This window comes from Nannobrachium achirus, assembly GCF_963921795.1.
Source record: "Nannobrachium achirus genome assembly, chromosome: 7".
Lineage (NCBI taxonomy): Eukaryota > Metazoa > Chordata > Actinopteri > Myctophiformes > Myctophidae > Nannobrachium > Nannobrachium achirus.
Window position 1 is genome coordinate 57095663 of NC_137816.1, and position 15863 is coordinate 57111525.

Here is a 15863-nt window from a genome sequence, read left to right on the forward strand (position 1 = left end):
GGATTGGGGAGAAAAAGTGGGTAAACCATAATTGGCTACTCAAAATAAAATAAAATAAAATAAATGCTACAAATCATGTCGGAAAGCTGTGGAACTTGGAATTTGTAAAGTGGCATAGGGATGAAGTTCCCATTTGGTAGCAAAATGTGCCACTCCCGCAAAAATCGTAAGCACCTTTGGAATCGTGGCCACTCTAAATAGAAAATGTGACACATACTGTAGGTCATGACATTGATCAAAATGACCAGAGAAAATTTGGAAATATCCCCCAAAACTTGTTTTGCTCAATTCTGCCTCATGGTGGTGCTATAACAGGATGATTTGGGGTTGAATATCTTCCTAGGCCTCCTGGGGGAGTACATGTAAAGTTTCACGCTGACTGGTCCAGCGGTGACTGAGATTAGCTGTTCACAGACAGAAGCAACGAAAACATAATCACTCACCTTTGGCCATCCCGGCCTGGCGGAGATAATATTGATTGAATTGTTATCAATGTAGTTTCTAATGGTGAACAAATTATGTACTAGAGAATTCATTTGTCCAATGTTTTTTTCAGAAAGAAATGGTCTAAATATTAGCCATTTAGCATACACTTTCAATGGCCGGGTCAAAGTGACCCGAAGACCCTGGGTGTTATATGTTGATACAGGGGGGTGTTGCAAATGCATGACATGTACCATTTTCATATCACATGTTTAGTACAATAAATAAGCCAAGCAGAAGAAGTTTCGTGGAAAAAGATATATTTTAACATACTTTTTCTTGATGTTGAAAATTGAAAACCGGGTCAAAGTGACCCGAAGACCCTACGAGGGTTAATGCCATGTCTAAAGCCAAGGGGTCCATATATGATAACCACTGTCCCTATAACACCACACTTATTTGATGGAACCAGGATCAATTAGGGCTTCATACTGATCCTTAAAGGTGGAGTTCAGTCAAATACATATGATAACTAGTGTATTCCCAGTTTGTCACTAATAGCTTAATTCACTGAACTGCCACTTTAAGGACCACTATACAGTATATATATATATATTAGGCCTGCAACGATACACAAAATTCACGGTTCGATTCAGTTCGATATTTTGTTGTCACGGTTCGATATTTTTTCGATACAAAGAAAATTATAAAATGCCCCATTTTTTTGCCCTTAAATGTATTTAAACCCATTTTCAACTTTCAACAACCAACAACACCCATATTCAAGGGCAGGGGGTCCCCAGCCCTAGAATATATATATAGTATCAAAATCAGCTTAACCACTTTAACCCTTATAACCAATCTAGCCTGTAGATCTTTTTCAAAAAGAAATCTAACAATGTTTAAATATTTTTGTGCATTCTAACACAAATCTTGTATGTATCAGCACAAGATATTTTCAGATGTTAGTCCACAGCCAAATACATATTAATTTGAGGGTTCCTGATATGAACAGGTTTGAGAACCACTGTTCCATGGTGTATTCTTAGCAGCAATTAAAACAAATGCGCCTGATGGAGTTACACTTGACTTGTTTTCTGCTGTGCATTCTTCAAAACATCAAACTAAATAATAATAAAATAAAATAAACAATATCATTTTTATCATCATCAACATTGGCCATGATCTTCAGCTTCAACGTGCTTTAAAAAGCAATTACAAAAGGTTTTTTTTACCTACAAAAATGCAGTAAATACTATATAGGCTATACAAGCATAAATTAATTGTAAATAACCTAAAGTTCTCTCTATAAACCCCATTATCAAAATAGGATTGTTGCCAGATTTTGCGAGAGGAATAAGCAACCAGGTCTATGAAAACAGTGAATATAGGCCATATGAACACTTTAAACCTATATGCGTTGGCTATTTGAAAATAGCTGATCCGATCTACAAGCTCACAACCACAACCACCATTTTTTATAAGCACCTTTACATAAAAACAAGCCCAACATCAATGTGGCTTATAATAATCAGATGTGGCAACAACTATACATAAAAACAAGCCCAACATCAATGTGGCTTATAATAATCAGATGTGGCAACAACTATACATAAAAACAAGCCCAACATCAATGTGGCTTATAATAATCAGATGTGGCAACAACCATACATAAAAACAAGCCCAACATCAATGTGGCTTATAATAATCAGATGTGGCAACAACCAGATTTTTGTGCCGTGTCTCATCAGACTTCGCTACAGTACGCTGGCTCAGTGAGAGGGGGGCTACTAGTACTGTTGGACTAGAGTTGCTGCTTGCTTCTTGAGCCTCACATATTCGTCAGAGTCAGACAACATCACACTGTGGACATGGCTGGGGATCTGCCTGTATCCCTCCCGAGGCTACACTGTGACTGCCCTTGGCTTTTGTGTTGGCACTTAGATAGTCTAGCTGCCGGCTAGGATAGCTTGCTAACGCTAGGCTAAGTAGCCAGTTTAGCTACAGACAACGGTGCTGCGTACTGTGTGTAGGGACAGACAGAGAGAGAGAGAGAAAGTGAGTAGAGATATCCTCTCAGTGCGCACCGAGAGGATATCTCTACACACTCTCTCTCTCTCTCTGTCTGTCTGTCTGTCTGTCCCTACACACAGTAGAGTGCTAATATGTTTCTCCATAGCCAAGAAAGAGAGCTCAATAGATCTTCTCCATCCAAGTGTAACAGAGTTATGATTCACGTCACTCGTGAAAATAAATCCCCCCCCAAACAGCGTCTCTCTCTGTCTCTCATCTGGTCAGTGCAGCTGAGTGCATGCATGTCTTTCTCTCTCTGTGTGTGTGAGGAGGAGGGGAGGAGCAGCGGAGCACGAGCTCCGGGCTGCTGATAAAATATATATAATTAATTATCGTTTTGACGTTCGGTACGTAGCGCGTACCGAACCAAGACCCCCGTATCGAACGGTTCGATATCGGTTCATTTATCGTTGCAGGATTAATATATATATATATATATATATATATATATATATATATATATATATATACACACACACACATACCTGTAATTGCTGGACTATATGCCGCACCTGAATATAAGCCGCAGGTGTCCTTCCTGCTTCCTGCTAGAGCTTCCCTGGTGGCCGTTAGCTGTAAAAATCTATATATAAGCCGCACCGTTGTATAAGCCACAGGGTTCAAAACATGGGAAAATAGCTGCGGCTTATAGTCCGGCAATTACGGTATATGTACACACACACACACACACACACACACACACACACACACACACACACACACACACACACACACACACACACACACACACACACACACACACACACACACACACACACACACACACATACATAGTGGTCGGATGATGTGTTTTGTAGTTGGGATCAGGGAAGTTATCGCTTTTCTCTTTCTCTAAAAAAGAAAACAGGGATTTTTTTCTTTTTTTTTAATGGATCTTTGATTGTTGTCAAACATCAGCTCTGTGGCAATTTAAATAAAAACCTGATTCCTTACACGTTTTGTTCCACAAGAAAACCTTCACAAATTAACACACGTTTTAGGATTATCGAGGTTAGCCAAAAAAAGACTTTATAGACTTTATAAACTTTTCCACTCTATTGCAGTAAATATTAAATAACACATTGAAAAAACTTCATTCAATTATTAAAGGGGATTTTCTTCAGCCCTTTGTTGGACCATTATCTTCTGTCCCACTTTTAGGGTCACGGCCCACTGGTTAAGAAACACTGTTCTTGGGGGGAAAAAAACTAAAACAAAAAAACGACGGTACCTTCCGAGATGCCTTCGAGCCAAGGCACTTAACCTCCTGTTCCAGTGGAGCTGCTTCTGAGGCCATCAGTAACACGAATGTGGTAGAAGTTTAAAGCAAGGGGTGTTGCACTCTGTCCACTTACCCCTGTATAAATAAAGGTTCAAAAACAAAACAAACACATCCACTTGGTTAGTGGCTTCCGAGTCCCGTCCTATCAGGCTCCTCCCACAGTCCCAACTGGAACCAAGAAGAACCACAGCTGCTTTTAGAACCTTCAGGACTGTCCCGTCAAGCCTTCATGTGTCAGGGTCGTTCTGGAGACGGGGTCAGGGACAGAGGTGAGAGGAGGAGGGGTCAGGAAAAGGGGTCATCGCCGCCATGCTGGCTTGTGGTTTTTGTCTAAATTAATTGGATCGGGCACACACTGCACGTAGTGCGCAAGCCAGAGTCAAACACCACCAGACAGGCTCTGACTTGGAACCCTCAAGGGAAGAGAAACAGAGGCCGGCCAAAAGACACCTGGCGGTGGGATCTCCAGGCAGACACCAAGAGACTGGGATACACCTGGTCGCAGATAGAAAAGAACGCCAGCGACCGTGAACTCTGGAGGTCCCTTGTCGACGGCCTATACCCCTACCCCAGTAGGGGTGTAAGGCGTAAGTAAGTAAGTAAAGTAAGTAGTGTACAATAACACTGTAACTTAAGTGCAGATTTCAGTTTGGGAAAAGCGGTGGAAAAATGTACCCTCCAACCGTTTCCTGGGTTAGTTTTCTGGCTATGTGGAATCTGTTGCTGGTTCTTATAGTCACCTTCACGTTATCGCGGAATTCATATTCTTGCTATTATGTTGCAAACTGTGTGTGAGCTGGCGAAATAGCATTGATAGCTATGACTGCAGACGGAAGCTTGCCATGGCAAGCTGCCAGTTAGTGACGGTTGCTAAGCTAGCATTGGACAGTCGCTTTAGGGTAGGGGCATAGCGAAGGGTCAATTGGGTCTTACGGTTAAAATAAGAACATTACAATGGTGTGTAAAACAGAAAATCGAGAAGGCCAAGTCTTTTTCAGGGACACATTTGTCCGCGTACGGACATTTTGATGACCCCTGTGATGGGGGAGGAGAGGAGGAGCAGTCAGGAACTGAGGTGAGTGGAGAGGGAGAGGGTGGGGGGGGCATGTCATCCCTGGAGGTCAAAGGTCCGTAGGCAGTGACTGGAGCAGCAGTAGGCCACGAAGTTCACTGTGTTCCTGAGAGAGAGAGAGAGAGATGGAGGGAGGGAGAGAGAGAGATAGAGAAAGAGAAAGAGAGAAAGGGGGTGAGAGGGAGGGAGGGAGATAGATTGGTAGTGTGTGTGAGGTTTGTACGTTTTGGGGAGCTCATTATGAACGCCCTCATAATGCATTATAAATGTGGGCTTCATAGAAAGTGTTACCAACATTTTTTTTAAAGAGGCGGTGCCATAGTTTTGTACTTTTTCTGTTTTGCATGTGTCTGTGGAGTTGACATTACTCTAATAGACCCCCAGGTGTGGTTATAATGTGCAGATTTGTCTTCCCTGTGTATTCTTGGTTACTTCCTGAAAGCTGAAAGACTCAAAAGGCCCAGTCGAAACACAGATTAAATGACATCATAAACTCATCCACTCCCCTTTTACCATTCACCCAACACTGTGGGTGTGGCTAACCTCAGCTGGGCCACCAGACACCTGACAACCAGGCATACTTAACTAACTGGTGGATGTGGCCACATAAAAACACAATTTTAACACTTTCTGTACACTTAAAAAAATAAATCTTCCTCCTAGTATAATCATAATACCTGATCATGTTTTAGGGGGGGAAAAAATCATGGCACTGCGTCTTTAATCAATTCTCCTGTATTTTCTTCTCTTCTTTTGAATCGATTTACGATAAATCGTTACATATGCCTAGCATTGGCGTTTTTCCTTGGCAGTGCTTCGTGCTCCTCACCTGCGGTGCACTCCGGCCAGGGGGGTCTCCCTCAGGGGGAAGAGCTTGGGGTAGACGATGGTGAACATGGGCTGGCTGCAGCGGTGGCAGTGGCCCAGCGGGCACCGCAGCAGCTCCAGCAGACTCTTGGGCAGCATGGCGGGAGGCAGCAGGCTCAGCCCTGCCGGTGACCAACCACACAGAGACGTTTAAACGTGGTTTAACATGGTTTGAATGGAAGAGACACACACAATGACACAATTGTCCCCACGTCCATACGGTGGCCGTTCTGACGTCCGCCCGCGTTCGGTCAAAATGAAGTGCTTTTCCGAGTCCAGCCATGTCATGTTCTTAAATTAGCCCTGTGTGTGTGTGTGTGTGTGTGTGTGTGTGTGTGTGTGTGTGTGTGTGTGTGTGTGTGTGTGTGTGTGTGTGTGTGTGTGTGTGTGTGTCACGCGTGCTTGTGATAAAATTACCGCAAAGAGACAGACAACAGACAGTTAACAAGAATTCCTGCGGTCTGAAGCAGTGAGTCTTCTCATGTCTTCGGCAGCAGATGTTATGTAGAAGACAGCCCTCTCTACCGAGTGGAAAGCTAAGGATGTCCAAAACAAAACGCTACTTTTCAGCAAATGGAGAAAAGAAGAACCTGTGTTCTGGATCCGCCGTGGTTGTTATTTTAGCCTCAAAGCTATTTGTTAATGCTTTTCATTGGTTCAATGTTTATACACGCTTAAACCACGTTCACTTTACACTTCAAGAATGTTCAAAGGAGGCGGAAATACGAAATCACTCGCGGACTAATACTGGGCTACAACTACTGCTCAGCTAGTATAAAATGAATAAATAAGTCAGTCATTTCTTTTCTGAATTGTACTGTATATACAATATAAGTTATTTGTCATTTCTGCCCGGTACAATTTTAGTTTACAAAAGCCTAAAAGGCAAACAGAAATTGCATTTATATTCATTACGTCCCCAATGTCCAATGCCAAGAATGCACAATTAAATCGTAACAATTAATCATCAATTTAAAACGTGGTTATTGGTGACAGCCCTACTCTATAGATTGACATCCAACCTGAAATGATCGTGTTCTGTTGACCATTATTTTATACTTTAGCTATTGAAAAATAGCAGATCTACAAGCTCACCAATCTACAAGCTGCGAGCTTATAGATCTGTAGATCTGCTATTTTTGAAAGATCTTGAAAATTTGGGCAAGATCCGATTCTATGAATGTCTTCTAAATCCTTCTTCTAAATCAGTGGTTCTCAAACGTTTTCCTGTCAAGGATGGATTTGGCTGCGGACCCCCCCATCTCAAAATATGTTGTTCCAGGGACCCCTCAGAAGACGAGACTTGAATGGAAAAGTTTGCTTTGAAAAGTATATACTCAAAGATTTGCCATGCTGTGAGCTTGTATACCTGCTATTTTTCAATAGTTAAAGCATCAAATAATTCCAAGTCTTACTGTATTTAAGTGTCCTCAGGCAGAGGCCATGGGGAGACAGAACAGAACAGAACAGACAGATGGTGCATGGGGGGAGAAGGCAGGGATGTTGTCCAACTCCTGAGTGCTTCCAGTCAGTCAGAGGGTTGGTGAGTCAGTTCAGGCCAGTGGTTAGAGAAAGGTCTACAGGAGTTCATCATCTCGCTATGCTGCCTTCAGCCGACTAAAAGCAAGGCTGCTGGTGGTTTCTGTGATCAGTTAAAATAGCAGATCTACAAGCTCACGAGGCGTCGCCAGCCACGCGACCTAAGTATGATTCAGGCTTAACGCGCCATGCTAGTATTTTGGTGTTTGTGTGAGTGTGTGGAGCAGCAGTGTGTGTGGAGCAGCAGTGTGTGTGTGTGTGTGTGTGTGTGTGTGTGTGTGTGTGTGTGTGTGACAGAATGTATGTAACTAGAGGTTCGCGGGCCTTCGGCCCGCTCACATCTAGTAAAAAAAAAAAAAAAAAGTTTAAAAAAAAATTAAAAAGTAAAAAAAAAAAAAAAAAAGTTAAAAAAAAAAAGTTAAAAAAAATAAAAAAAAAAAAATTTGGGGCGGAACTATTATGCCGCAGCGCACGTTTCCGGTCGGACATATTTGACCGCCGGACGCACTTCCGGTATGTGCCACGTGATCAGTCCTAGCCAATTGGAGTGCTGCATTTGGCTGGCCGTGGGCTGTGGGCTGGGTGGAGCGTAACCGTGACAACAGCTGCTTGCCTGCTTGCAGGCCGGTGTAGGGTTACAGATCCATGGGCTGGGAGGATGCTTGCCTGCTTGCATGCCGGTGTAGGGTTACAGATCCATGGGCTGGGAGGACGTTATAGCCAATTGGAGTGCTGCATTTGGTCCTGTCTACCTATCTACCTATCTACCAAATACTGCTGGCTGCAGTTCTAAAATGTATGTATAGATATGTGTAGGTCTGTCACAATTATTACATCATCATCTAATCGCAATTATTTGACATAATCCCAATTAGTTGACATAATCCCAATTAATTTGTCATAATTGTTTCCATGCTAAAAACATTTTCACATATTTTCAAACATCGTTGAAAAAGAATAGTGGAAATAGCCGATCTAGAAGCTCACAACGCGACATGTTGTGAGCTTGTAGATCAGCTATTTCCACTATCAATGTTCTTTTTAACCCATTCAGGCCGGGAACACATTTTGCTGTTTGGGAGGGGCTTACAGTACATGTACAGTATGTAGCAACATATTTGTTTTGTAGGCTAATTTCTGATTTAGCCCTATTCTATAGGTCAGGCCTAAATGGGTTAAAGTATAAAGTTGTCAAATATGTCTGTAATTTCTTTGTATATTTAGGTTAGAGAAAGGTCTACAGGAGTTCATCATCTCGCTATGCTGCCTTCAGCCGACTAAAAGCAAGGCTGCTGGTGGTTTCTGTGATCAGTTAAAATAGCAGATCTACAAGCTCACGAGGCGTCGCCAGCCACGCGACCTAAGTATGATTCAGGCTTAACGCGCCATGCTAGTATTTTGGTGTTTGTGTGAGTGTGTGGAGCAGCAGTGTGTGTGGAGCAGCAGTGTGTGTGTGTGTGTGTGTGTGTGTGTGTGTGTGTGTGTGTGTGTGTGTGTGTGTGACAGAATGTATGTAACTAGAGGTTCGCGGGCCTTCGGCCCGCTCACATCTAGTAAAAAAAAAAAAAAAAAGTTTAAAAAAAAATTAACTCATTGAGTGCCTATCCCGAATTAGTTCGGGATATATGATCGTATCACAGGGTGCCTATCCCGAACAAGTTCGGGATATAAAAAAAAAAAAAAAAAAAAAAAAAAATTTTTTTTTTTTTTTTGAAAAAAAATTTTTTGAATTTTTTTTTTTTTTTTGGACCCCATCAAATCTGGTGAACATGATTTCAATCGCGATTTTGCATGTTCCACCCCCATACAACCCCATCTAACATACAGGGCAGCCATTTTTGTTTACATTACATGTAAAACATAAGGGCGATTATCTCAAGAATGCCTGAACGGATTTCCAATCGGATTTTTTTGTTTGAAAGCTGTGAACAAACTGCACAAATCCACTCCAATGCAATCCAGGATTGCATTGGATTTTTCAGAGCTCATTCTTCTCTGTTTTTTTCCCATGCATGAGGTGTGCAAGGTTTAATCATGGCTAAGTTGACGAAAATAAGGCTTCTAAAATGCTTGGTAGCCAATAGCTAACTTCAAGCTAACTTCATCCTCTTCCTGTACATGCAGTCATGCACAAAGGAAAGTGTTCAGGCAAGTCATGGCTGCAGGGCTTCTGCATATACCAGCATATCTCTATGGGATTTTCTCTGGCCACTGGGCGCCCTCTAGTGGTGAAAGGGGTGGCACTAAATGAGTTAAAAAGTTAAAAAAAAAAAAAAAAAGTTAAAAAAAAAAAGTTAAAAAAAAAAAAAAAAAAAAAATTTGGGGCGGAACTATTATGCCGCAGCGCACGTTTCCGGTCGGACATATTTGACCGCCGGACGCACTTCCGGTATGTGCCACGTGATCAGTCCTAGCCAATTGGAGTGCTGCATTTGGCTGGCCGTGGGCTGTGGGCTGTGGGCTGGGTGGAGCGTAACCGTGACAACAGCTGCTTGCCTGCTTGCAGGCCGGTGTAGGGTTACAGATCCATGGGCTGGGAGGACGTTATAGCCAATTGGAGTGCTGCATTTGGTCCTGTCTACCTATCTACCTATCTACCAAATACTGCTGGCTGCAGTTCTAAAATGTATGTATAGATATGTGTAGGTCTGTCACAATTATTACATCATCATCTAATCGCAATTATTTGACATAATCCCAATTAGTTGACATAATCCCAATTAATTTGTCATAATTGTTTCCATGCTAAAAACATTTTCACATATTTTCAAACATCGTTGAAAAAGAATAGTGGAAATAGCCGATCTAGAAGCTCACAACGCGACATGTTGTGAGCTTGTAGATCAGCTATTTCCACTATCAATGTTCTTTTTAACCCATTCAGGCCGGGAACACATTTTGCTGTTTGGGAGGGGCTTACAGTACATGTACAGTATGTAGCAACATATTTGTTTTGTAGGCTAATTTCTGATTTAGCCCTATTCTATAGGTCAGGCCTAAATGGGTTAAAGTATAAAGTTGTCAAATATGTCTGTAATTTCTTTGTATATTTAGGTTATGTGTCATATCTGCCATGTGAAACTTCAAAGCATAAAAGCCAAACATAAATGTAATTGTCAACGAGAAAAACACAACTAAATCATTTGATTGACGTAATCATTTGATTGACAATAAATCGTCATGTAAAATGTCAGAATTGTGACATCCCTAAGTATGTGTTTATGAGTGAGCAATCGCTGTTTGGTAGAAACCTTGTACGTCCAAACTACAATACTTTTCAGAAAGAAAAAATAAATCATGTGTGTTCCAATAGATCCAATCCGATTGAGTTATTATTTATAGCCACAAGCTCTTGTTAATATGCTTAACTGGTTCAATATGTATAAACTCCCTATTTTGGTTGTCCTTAAAGCCCAAAACTGTAACCTAAAAAAAGCCATTTTTGTGTAACACTGTCATACGCCAGAGTATAACCAAAACCAGCCGTTGTACAAGCTCACAACACGCCGGCCGCAGATGTGACGTGTTATGAGCTTGAACATACACACTCACAGCTTGTAAATCAGCTATTTTTGAACATTTTAGAAAAATCTTTCAAAAATGTCTTTAAGTTTCTTCTCCGCTTGGGGGGTCCCGGCCCCTGGCCCCTGGCAAAAAATACTATGCGTTAATCCGTCGATCCGGCTATGAGCAATTTGTTTTGCATTGTTTACACTGCGGACGCTGAAACCGAGATATGGGCAAAATGTAACATGGGAGTGGACAGAGATAGTTTTTTAATCACACCCACTTCCTGTTTCTTGCTGGAAACCGGATCTGATTCTTTTACAGCAGATGCGCACCATAGGGTTTTTCGATTAATCGATTTTTAATCGAAACCCAGGTTTTTTCCTTTGGACGATTTAAAAAAAGAAGAAATCGTAAAATCGATTTTCACTTTAATTAGGGTAATTCTTACTCATTGGAGCCTTGCACGGGGCAAAAAGTACACAGCCCGGTCCTCCTAAAGCAGGACGACAAGGTCTGACACCAAATTAATACCTACTTTCTCTCTGATGTGTCATTTCTTTGATGCGCGTGCAGCGCAAGTCAAACGGGGCAGAGCTCACCACAGCACTGCATGCGCTCACTCGCGCTGGTACCGTAGCCTGGCTACATGCAGGCAGCAAACAGAACAAAAAGCTGCTGAGCTGGTACACTTAGGTCTACTTGTTGTTGTAGTTTGAAAGAAGCTTATTAATTCTGTGTTACCCATCCACTGTCTGTCTGTAGTCTACTCCTACTGTCCCTGTCACTGTGTTAATTTTGTGTCGGGAAGCGAAGCGCTTCGCCTCCGTGCATGAGCAGTGCAGGGGCGGCCTTAGCTATTTTTTCACCCGTTTCACCAGCCTCCAAGAGCTGGCTTGTTTTGGCTGTTTTGTCACTCACTATTGATAATGAAACACTAAGGATGCTAAGTTAACTTCTGTATGTGATTGTTGCGCAACTAAAGTTATTATTCTTAATACCCTTATTGTTTTATTGCATTTTGCTATTTGGCTATATATATAAAAAATAAAAAATAAATTTAACAATAATGAAAAAAATAAAAAATCATTTCCTTGCATCTTTTAAATGAAAACAAAATTGTTGTATTATTCTTTTAACAAAAAATCGAAATCGAAATCAAAAATCGAGATTTCAGAGAAAATAATCGAGATTTTCTTTTTTGGCCATATCGAACAACATCGCGATTATTATTGAAATGAAATGAAACAAAAACTGGGCTTTGGCGGCCTGGAGGACCATTGGGAATATCTGTGGAAACTGGTCAAATGGCAGTCAATGAGTTATGGAAAACTTTTAGGACTACAGATTTAGAAGGCATTTGTAGAATCGGCCTCAGGTCTAAATGGGTTCAAACAAACCCATAATTGTGCCAGTTTCCATTCATTTGTTGTACAGAACACGCATGGCGTGTTCACATCAGGGACGTGCTGGCCATTGGGAAAAGCGGGACAACTCCCGAACGGCCGGTTCATTCCCGGCCGGTCCAGGCCGGCCATTAGGAAAAAAATAAAAATAAAATGTCGGCCTTCGTTCCATTTTGGGGGCTGGGCGGCCAACAAAGTAAATCGCCGCTGTCGGGCAGAAACCTCGTATCTCCAAGTTTCAAATTTGTAATTTTTTTCGCAAAGCCAAGCGCTGCTTCATCATACAAGGCCGATGCACAAAAGTAGTGAAAACAGCAGATCGGCTGTTTTCACTAGTTTAAATACATTTTAAAATGATAAATACAAAACAAACGGTTTGGGACATACAAGTAATACATGTAATTGGCCCACTGGCTTGTCACTTGTCATGATCTGAAATGGCAAAGTAGCAGCGCTATAGAGAGAGATCTCTCTATATAGCGCGCAATGAGGGCCTCTCCAACTATTCTTCCCGGGCTGAATCTGGGGCCCAGCATGTCCCTGGTTCACATACATGTTTCACCCTCTGTACGTCTACTGTAGTGTGTATGACATGTGAAGAACATACATAGCTGTACAGTTGGCCTGTGTATGACATGTGAAGAGCATAGCTGTATGTACAGTTGGCCTGTGTATGACACGTGTGTAATACAAATTAAAGAAAAGGCCTGACTCTGGCTCTGACTTGAAAGCTAACAGTAACATCAAAGCTCTGGAGGCCTGCTTTCTCCATCCAGTTCAGTGAGTCATCCATTGCTGTGGTCCCTCACCAGTCTTTGAGCAGGTTTTCTACAAAGTCCTGCTGTCTCTGTGTTGAGTGAGTGAGTGAGTGTGAGTGACAGAGAGAGAGGAAGACAGTGAAAGCATCGGAGTGTGCGTGCGTGCGTGTAACTATACTTCTGAGCACTACTGTTATTTTGGTTTCAGTCATAGTCTTTTGAATACAATTTAATTTAGCTTTAGTTTAGTTTTCTGCAATGTTTTAGTCTATTTTATTATGTTTTCTTTTTCTTCTTTTTTTTGTCGACAAAATCTACAGTTGATTTTGTCGCCAAAGACTTATTTTGGCAGGCCTTGATGGCGTCATAATAGATTTTACACTGGGTTGCGCTCTGAAAATAGCCGATCTACAAGCTCACTGTCGCCACAAGTATAGTAGAATTGAGGTCTGTTTTCCTGGTCCTGACCAGAGAAAAATATATATAGAGATAGGTTTACAATTAGAAAAAGATGCAGGTTAGCATCAGCATTAGACATTTAGAGGTTGGGTTAAACATGATTTATACACAGTTGCGTGCCTGTGTCACGCACCGGACAAAATAGACACTATACCAATCTCGCAGCGTGTTCCGTGTTGTGAGCTTGTAGATCTGCTGTTATTCGGCTCTAAGCCTACAGTTACAAAATGCCCCCGAAGATTGTAACAAAGGCATTCATAAAAGCGTCTTCCTAAAATGTTGATGTCCTCAAAAGTATATTGCAAACATGCGTGCGTGTGTGTGTGCGCACTCGTGTGTTTGCGTGTGTAATTTGCATGCCATCATCCAGGCCACTGTTCATGTGTCTGTGTAGCAGCAGGTGTTCCTGTGTATCACTTCTTCATCTGACTGCTAAAGCAGGGGTTCCCAAACTTTTTTGTCTCAGGGCACCCCATAAAAAAAAATAATAATCCGAGGCACCCGTACATTATAATTTTCACTCCCAACACCTTATATTTATAGCATATCGTCGTTGTCGTTTGGAAACCTTTTATGTCCATAACCGTTCGTTTTGTATTTATCATCTATAAAATGTACTTAACTTGTGAAAACAGCAGATCTACAAGCACACAACGCGTCGCAACGCGAGGCGTTGTGTGCTTGTAGATCGGCTGTTTTCACTAGTTTTGAGCGACAGTCTTGTATGACGAAGCAGGGCTTTGCTTTACCAAAAGACGCACACTTTTGAAACTTGGAGATACAAGGTTTCTGCCCGACAGTGACAATATTTTTGTGATTATGTTGCGAGAAAAACGCTGAGATAATAGCCATTTTGGTTAGAACTGACTGAAAATAACTTTGTGCTTCAAGATTCCAAATAAATTCCAAATATCAAATTATCTCGCGGCACCCCTGGACTGCCGTCACGGCACCCCAGGGTGCCCCGTTACCCACTTTGAAAACCCCTGTGGTGTTAAGTCGACTGAAAAAACTTTTTCACTGACGAAAACTGAATAAAAACAAAATAAAAACGATGCTATGATGACTAAAACTGAGACTAAATATAGTGACAATTTCATCAACAAATACAAACAACCTTAGACTAAAACGTCATGGAGGGACTAGTGGAGAAGAGATCCGGTAGAACTGGTCAATTTGTGTTTCGTTGCGCTCGGGGATTGCTCTCTGAAAATAGCAGAGCTACAAGCTCACAATGCATCACAGTTGTAGAGGTCCAGCATGCAAGTGTAAAATCTTCCGTTTTGACGCCATCAAGGCCTGCCAGAAGACATTTTGGTCGACAAAATCAACGGTAAATTTAGTCAACTACAACTAGACTAAAACTTTTCAGATAACTAAAATATGACTAAAACTACATTTGCTGTCAAAATGAACACCATCTTGCATTATCATTTCTGCGTTTGACTGCTGCAGAGACATCACCGCTCCAATCCCCTACCCCGGTCAAATTGCACTTGAACACTTTTTTCCGCTGTTGCATGAAAACCTGCTCTCTATAACAAAGCAAAACAAAAAGAAAAGAAAAGCAGGTTGTAAGTTGAGCTGAAAGGTAGATCAAAGGTTCTGGAAGGAGGAGATATGAAGCGTTTTCTTGTTTCCTGGTCCAGTGAATGAGTCACTGCTTGGTGGATGAGTCTCAAGCAATTCGCCAGAGAACCGTAGTGCGTTTTGCTGTTTAGACGGCTGACACCTCATTATGTAGCAGTTACATCGACCATCTGTTCCACAGTCCCTGCCGTCTGTGTGTGTGTGTGTGTGTGTGTGTGTGTGTGTGTGTGTGTGTGTGTGTGTGTGTGTGTGTGTGTGTGTGTGTCAGTGGTGTAAAGTAACTAAGTACTTTTACTTAAGTACTGTACTTAAGTACAAGTTTGAGGTATTTGTACTTTACTTGAGTATTTCCAATTTCTAATACTTTTACTTCTACTCCACTACATCTCGGATCCAAATATTGTACTTTTACTTCGCTACATTTTTTGAAAACCTTAGCTACTAGTTACTTTGCAGTTATACATTATAATATAAAAAAAACATATATTAACCACTTTAGCCTTATTTTATCCCTTGGCTATTTGAAAATAGCCGATCTACAAGCTCACAACGCGTCGCGATGCGACGCGTTGTGAGCTTGTAGATCTGCTATTTTCAAACATTTTGTACTTTTACTTTTGGCACTAAGTACATTTTGATGCCAATACTTTTATACTTTTACTCAAGTACATTTTGAATTCAGGACTTTTACTTGTAATGGAGTAGTTCTATATTGCTGTATTGATACTTTTACATGTGTGCGTGCGCGCAAGCCGCGCACGCACACATGTGCTTGAGTGTGGCGGTGTCACATCACATGTATGCTGTCTAAGTCAGTCGGCCGTCATCGAAAACACATTTTGCCATCTTCTAAAAGGACCCTGATTTCTATTTGCGTACTCAAATAT

The 15863-nt window shown here is 41.6% G+C and overlaps 1 protein-coding gene across 1 annotated transcript in view; it reads right to left on the bottom strand.

Moving 5' to 3' along the window:
* Positions 1–3419: 3419 nt before the first annotated feature.
* The window catches only part of lrrc28 (leucine rich repeat containing 28), a 30047-nt gene continuing 17603 nt past the window's right edge, over positions 3420–15863 (bottom strand). Inside the window, exons 10-11 of the mRNA XM_080729438.1 lie at positions 5680–5839; positions 3420–4956 (exon numbers count right to left, since the gene is read on the bottom strand). Coding sequence (XP_080585564.1) covers positions 4887–4956; positions 5680–5839 — 230 coding nt within the window. The 3' untranslated portion in view covers positions 3420–4886. The remainder of the gene's footprint in view (positions 4957–5679; positions 5840–15863) is intronic.